Consider the following 7,065-nt stretch of genomic DNA (forward strand, 5'->3'; position numbering starts at 1 on the left):
GGAGATGCGGTGGTGCGATGACCGTGGCGAGTCAGGTTGTACGGCAGCGCGCAGCCACCACTTGCACAACCATAACCAGGATTCGATTGTTGACCACAGATATAAGCGTTTAATATTGCCCTGGATTGCTATTTACCAGACGCTTGATACATACTGGAAGCTTTTGATAGCCATGCGTTTATGTAGACAACTTATTGGTACCTAACGATCATGGGTGGCATCCCGTACACGTCCACCGGGTGTAATACCTGCCGGCGCCGGAAAGTCAAGGTGCGCTTACAACCCCCCAAAGGTGTTATGCTGTCTGGTTGTGCTTACGTTGCGGCCAGTGTGATGAAACAAAGCCGGAGTGCTTGCGGTGTACCAAGTATGGTCATCAGTGTACCGGATATGAGAGAAAGAAGGTCTTCGTCCACAGAGGCGGGACAGCGGCTGAGAAGTCCCAGAAGCTGGCATCCGATCCAACAGTGTCATTAATTAGACCCTCAAAGCCTGGCATACCGCGACTGAATGTCAAACCGGAACTTCGGTCTCAACTGCTCACAGCCTTCATTGACGCCTATATCCCCCAACGGGAGTATCTACATGATATCGCGGCACAACACCTGCTTCACACGCTCCCCAGTCTTACTGGCAGTGGGGGTAGTGCCATCCTGGAGAGAGCAGCCATCTGTCTCTCCACGGGCTTACTCGCCAAACAAAATCAGGATGAACGTTTGCTTCAATATAGCAACATGCTATACGGGAACACTTTAGTTGCTCTTAATAGCAAGATAACATCCGGTGCCAAGCTTGGCCAAGATATACTGTACACCACGATTGTTCTTCAAAACTACGAGGTGAGGCAACAAACCGTTAGCATGAATTCTGTCTGTATCTCACATTTTGCCTAGTTGGTCAACTGCTCTCCGCCGGGATTCGGTGCGTGGATAGCGCATGTTCAGGGTGGCATTGCAGTATCTACACAAACTTCTACTCACAAGGAGAAAACTCTTGCGGAAAAGCTGTTCTACCGCCAAATGAAATTTGTCACGGTCAGTAAGGGCTGGATTGTGGCAAACGCCGAGGTATACTGACTCTTGTGACTTAGCTATGTGACGCTGTTGGGAAGCGTAAACCACCATATCTATATAAGACGCGGCTGTGGATGAGTGGCTCCTCAGAGACTGGCGATTCCCGAGATCCCCTTGATGAGCTTATGGATTTACTTGCTGAATGTTGTGCGATAATGGAACGAGTTGACCGTTTTGCGAACGCTCAGCCAGGGAGCTCCGAGAAAACTCGTACAATCGGAGAGCAGATCCTACTTGATAGCTTGACACTGGAGGAGAATCTCCATCAAGTCTGTGTCTCTATGCAGCAGAAGCTAGGAGCCCCGAAAGCCTCGCCTTTTGATGGGTTGCCTCAAGGAGACTTTCGAAACTCTCTCCGAACTGACTTGTTTCCTGATCCCCTTGACTTTGCCTCTGTGACTTGCGCAGAGTCTCACTTGACATACTGGTCTACCTTGATCTTGCTTTATCCCCTGATCGGCGAGATATACGCTATCCTCGACACCCCACCCCGGGATTTTCCTGTCCCTGTCTACTATGATTTCACGAACGGAGAAACGGCGGACACAGCCACGAGAGCCTCCCCGGGAGCGAACATCTCAGCAACCTATACTGCCCTTGCCGAACATTATGGGGGTGAGATTTGTCGATCGGTTCTGTATTGTATACAGCCCAACGTGAAGATGTTGGGATTGCAAACTCTGATAGCACACCTGAGCATGGCTGTGCAGTTTTTCCATGTTGAGAAGTGTACCGCTAAATTGAAGTGGAGTCAGGATGCCCTCATGATCCTAGGTCAACTAGGAATGGGTCTTGCTCCTTTTCTAACAGAGATGATTTGGCCTAATTATCAAGCGGCTCACGAAAGGAGACTTTCTCCTCAGTTGGTGCCAGAAACTTGAAGCATTTGACAATAAGGGCACATCGAAGATGCTACAGGATAGCCTCACTCCTGTCTCTCCTTGCTTCGAGCTTGGAGAATTTCCTACTCACCACATTCTTCACTATATTGCACCCAACACCCCGAGGCCTAGCCCTTACCTTCCGGCTTGATGTTTTTCGCCATTGGAAATCGTGGCGAACCGGCTCACGATATACTAATTACCTTGATCATGATTGGACATTGGATTATTTGTCAGCAAACAATCACGTGGACGGCATTGCGTCAGAGAAACCCGAGAAACGGCAAACAATCATGGGCATCGAAAATCTATCTCAAAAAACATTTCAGCGACGCAAAGCGTAACGTTGGATATTAGTCTACTCTCATCATGGCTGCTAGCTCGACTTCTGCGAATATGGCTAGGCGAATCATCCTCAACGGCCGGCTCACTTCACAGACTTCCAACATTGCCGAGCGCTCTCCCCGAACGATCAGACCCTTTGCCTTGGGATCTTTCAGAAGCATCCACAGCTCAGCTCGATTGCCGACCATCACCGCATCAGAAGCCCGGCATAGGCCAACATTACGACCACATCAATTGAGCGGCGCTCACTCTCGAGTCAACGGACCATCGCCGGTCAGCAAGCGCACAATATTTATCCAGACGGAGTCGACGCCGAACCCTGATGTATGTTTATGAAGGGATCATCTGAGACGCTCACATATACTGATCGATCCGTGCTAAAGGCCTTAAAATTTATCCCAAACCACAGAGTTCTCCCAGAGGGATTCTCAACCTCCTTCTTGGAGTACCTCTCTCCGCGCTCCACCCTCGCACCCCCTCACCCATCCTCTCTCGCCGCGAACCTTTTTAACGTTGACGGTGTACAATCAATCTTTTACGGACCCGAATTTATCACAGTAACCAAAGCAAGCGACGCCAACTGGGCGCATATCAAGCCGGAAGTTTTCAGCCTCATCACCCAAGCCGTTAGCTCTGGCGAAGCAATCGTCAGCACCGTATCAAAGGGCGGAGAAAACGCACAGCAAGGCGGCGAGGAGGACTCGCTCAGCTACAATGAAGAAGACGACGAGGTCGTCAGTATGATCAAGGAACTGCTGGAAACGAGAATCCGACCCGCGATCCAGGAAGATGGAGGAGACATTGAGTTCCGCGGGTTCGAGAACGGAATTGTTATGTTGAAGCTGCGAGGAGCTTGCCGAACTTGCGACTCGAGTACGGTTACATTGCGGAATGGCATTGAGTCGATGCTTATGCATTATGTGAGTCATCTCGTATCTATCCTTTCATCTTGGACTCGAGACTAATATGGCCTTTCCGCGTATAGATTGAGGAGGTGCAGGGCGTTGAGCAAGCCACCGACCCAGAGGAGGAAGTCTCAATGCTCGAGTTCGCTAAATTCGAGGAGAAGCTGCGACAGCAGAAGGGTTCTCAGGCGACTGCCTCGACGCCTCTGGATTCGGCTCAATGAGATGAATAATCCTCCTGAAGTTTTATTCTGTTTTGTTTCGTGAACTTATAATCAGCTTATAAGTCTTGTACAATTACACAATATGACAGCAAAATGTTATTTCCTCGGATCTGGACCAGATCGTTCTAGTCCATGGGTTCAACGCCCGGGTTTTGTTATTCATCTGCCAGTCAGCTACCCACTCTATATATATCTCAGCGGTTATGAAAACCCATTTCCCTTCCATGATCAATGCTTTGATAATCTCCCTCAACACATTAGTATTGCAAAACTGTATCTCTGGCCTTCAAATTTCTGCCACTTTTTAAAGAAACCACCGATGGAGCGATCCAACTTATCTGCTTCGTAGGCTCTTGGCCGGGTCTTTGTTCTACACATGAGAGCTTTCCTAAAGCGAAGCAATTCTGACCTCGATTTACGACTGATTGGCCAACCCGTGCAGATACACTTTGAGTAATAATCTCCGACAGCCTAGGTAAGTCCATCTATCACAAAAGTACCTCCCACCTCGTTGGCTTGTGGCAGGTGGAACCTGGAAGGTGAAAGAGCACCGCGGATAGACTCGGTCGGTGTCTTCACCTACGCACGTCTACGCGTCTTGCAAATGAAGCGAGTTAAGGATGAACGGAGTCATAATAGACGGGTTTCATGACCGTGAGGCTTGAGCGAAGAGTAGACCTTGTGTGCAGGTGGTAGTTACATGGTTCGATCTCGGTTAGGATGGATTGGAGTCTGGAGCGCTTCTATGGGGCTCGCTTCCACACCAGCACAGGGATGATAGATCGGTAGCTGGCTCATAGCACTTGATATGGTAAAGAGATTTGCGCCATACGGAATCATGCATGGAAGCATAAGACATACATTGTTTTTGGGCCATCATCATCATCATAATCATCATCATCGTGGATCGATGTGTGCTGTGGCCCCGGCAAGTCGGAAGTTGGAACCCTGACGTACCCCGCAATTTGGCTGCTCCAGCGTGCTGTGCACATCACCGAAGATCGCAACAATTGGGTTCTCGACTGACTCCCTCGAAGGAGCAAAGTGTCGAAAGACCCGTGACAACTGACAGGCAGCTCTGGCTGGGATGTTTGCTTTGTGCGGGGAGGCTGCATTCCGGAGGAGAAAAAAGGACATGTGGTGGGTTCTGTGTGGATTGTGGGAAAGCATGTTGGGCTCGGACCTCATATGTAGGGTTTCTTGGAGATTGAACAATGGACTAGTTGACAACTTGAACAGTTGGACTACCGTGCTCAAAGGGATCAGCTACTGGTCATTGCGGAAGCCACGCGCGAGGGTAGCGACAGCACTGTAAATCCATGGCTTGAGCCTGAGGAAAGTGATATCATGGGTCTGTGTGGGTGATTGTTTCGAAGACTGCTGGGAGTCCTTGTCTGATACTCACCATGATATTATCTGACAATTGAGCCGGGGAACGAAGCGATCCGTGGGTTTTGTTGCTCCGCCGTCATTTGCCATGGAGCCTGGAGGTGAGCAAGGGGCTGGGAGGAGGGGCTCAATACGGGGAAGCAAGATCAGTGAAGGAGATGGTTCCCCGGTCTATACCATGGTCTTCCCACACATCACCTTATCCTTGCTGTCAGAAGACTTCTTCAGAAACGACGATATGCAAGGAATAATAATAACGCTTCGCCACAAGTTGAGAACCAGCAAAAGCCCCCATCGATCTGTCGACAAGCAGGCGTCGGGATTGGGCTAAGGTGTTGAGGCCAAAATGTGGTGCGGGAAGATGAGAAGCTCTCTCCGCAATTCAAGCGGCGGCGATCCTGCATTAGGGCCACCTACCTTGAAGTTCGCCCCTCCTTCGGAATCCGCCTTGGTCGGAAATGAGAGGCCAGCGCAATGCCATTTGTTCGTCTCGTTCCCCCGCAATTCCTGGTGAAGTAATGAGAAATGGGGAATAATAATGAAGTGCCGGCTGCGATGATTTCCGCCCATCTCTCTGCCCAGCAGAGTGTCACATCACGGCAGGATGACGTCGTCTACGCTATTTGTGGCACCGACAGTTGGACTTCCAAGAGATGGATCACCATTGATCCTTAGGTGGAAATATATACGGAGGAGTATACCATGGAGAAGACACCCTGTACACCGTGATGTGGGCTATGAGGGATTTTGGGGGGCACGGAAGCTGACAATGGGCAATCCTGGTCTCATGTGCGGTGCTCCGGGAAACCCTGCTAAGCCGGGAGTCTGAGCTTGAGACATCCATTGAGTTCCTGCAAAACAAAGTGCACCAGGCACATAGCCACTACTCGACGTTAAATCATGTTGTATATCTCGAAACCATACCCTCAAGGCTCAACGGCTTGGAAGTTAACTGAGCCTGCTGCCTGAGAGCCTGAAAGTCCAGCCGGGGCAATTTCTCCTAGGCCAGTCAAAAGCTGTGGAGGATCTTCGACTTGGCCGACAGAGCCCCGCCGACCCACCATCGCCGCTTTCTTTCATTTCATTCAGATCGCTCGCGCTTCTCTTCAATCGCCAACTCTTGCCTGTCATACTGCCAGTAGTAGGACCACCTCGCGATGACAGGTGGTACTACCACCTCTACGCTCGCGGGAAGACGAGCCAAGTTGCACATAATTGCAATGCTGTAGACTGCGATTGGCTCGCTATTGCCTCTCTATTGATCGTGTGCATAAGCCCACTCTAACGGTTTAGGTTGTCGCCTCTCTATTCTGTAGGGTAGTCGACAGCCTCGGACTCCATGGCCATGCACCAGACCACTATCTAGAACCCAGAGCATCACTTACCCCGCCCTGGCAGATGTCTATTAATTTATTTCCCTACGCATTATTCAATTATTATCCATTATCCATTTCGTCTTCCATCATGGAGACAACAGAGGGAGCGAGGGGGGCGTCCATGGATGTCGTATACGGCGGGCATAACAGCACCATTAATGCTCAGGATCACGCTCCTTCTTTCCAGAACCAGGGGGCGAATCATCAAGATGGAGATTCATAGAAATAGATAGATAGCAAAGCTAAATAAAACCCACAGGGAGAAATGGACTGTTAGGAAAATACTAACAGGCTAGCTCCAGGACTTGCGCCACTTTAGCAGGGAGCCTGGGAGCCCCCGACCCGTGGCTCGCAGTGCTCCTCCTTTGTAGTAGCAGCAGTGGTCTGAGCCTTTCCCTTAGGTTAGCTCACCTCCTTAGTTAGTTAGCAGATTCCCTACCACTAACTACTGACTAGTTACCAGTTACCACTGTCCCGACCACTGTACAACCTCCCGTCTCCTCTTTTCTACCATTCTTCTGCCCTCGTCTGGCCTGTCTTTTCTCTCGCTCTCTGTTCTCTTCTTATTCTTTCTGCTGTTTCTGCTGCTACGAGCATCCCGCCCTCTTTTAAATACTGCTCCCTGGACTTCCCCATCTTCTCCATCGACCCGCCTCGATCTTGCGCTTCAAAAAAAGTGCTCAATCTTGCCCCAGATTATCCTCACTGCGGGCCGTCGCATCAACTCCTCACCACTTTTGCCTCCTTCCGCCTCACCCACACCCCCCGAACCCCCGAGCTGTACTGTCCCTGCGAACTTGCGCCGTCCTACTTACTCTCCGCATTCCCGCTCTCACTCAACTTTCTCGCGAACCAACGGCGACGAAACATAA

General features: G+C 50.4%; 2 protein-coding genes across 2 annotated transcripts; both read left to right on the top strand.

Moving 5' to 3' along the window:
* The first annotated feature begins 83 nt into the window (after positions 1–83).
* On the top strand, positions 84–2,290 carry BJY04DRAFT_77541 (Zn(II)2Cys6 transcription factor domain-containing protein). The gene is made up of 4 exons (XM_073721050.1): positions 84–270; positions 330–839; positions 894–1,034; positions 1,091–2,290. The coding sequence occupies exons 1-4, from the start codon at positions 211–213 to the stop codon at positions 1,952–1,954; spliced, it is 1,575 nt and encodes a 524-aa protein (XP_073576597.1). The 5' UTR covers positions 84–210; the 3' UTR covers positions 1,955–2,290.
* BJY04DRAFT_77536 (NifU family protein) lies at positions 2,140–3,940 on the top strand. The gene is made up of 3 exons (XM_073721049.1): positions 2,140–2,623; positions 2,683–3,219; positions 3,285–3,940. The coding sequence occupies exons 1-3, from the start codon at positions 2,324–2,326 to the stop codon at positions 3,426–3,428; spliced, it is 981 nt and encodes a 326-aa protein (XP_073576598.1). The 5' UTR covers positions 2,140–2,323; the 3' UTR covers positions 3,429–3,940.
* Positions 3,941–7,065: the final 3,125 nt, after the last annotated feature.

The sequence above is a fragment of the Aspergillus karnatakaensis genome (genome assembly GCF_047715665.1).
Source record: "Aspergillus karnatakaensis strain CBS 102800 unplaced genomic scaffold BJY04scaffold_3, whole genome shotgun sequence".
NCBI classification, from domain to species: domain Eukaryota; kingdom Fungi; phylum Ascomycota; class Eurotiomycetes; order Eurotiales; family Aspergillaceae; genus Aspergillus; species Aspergillus karnatakaensis.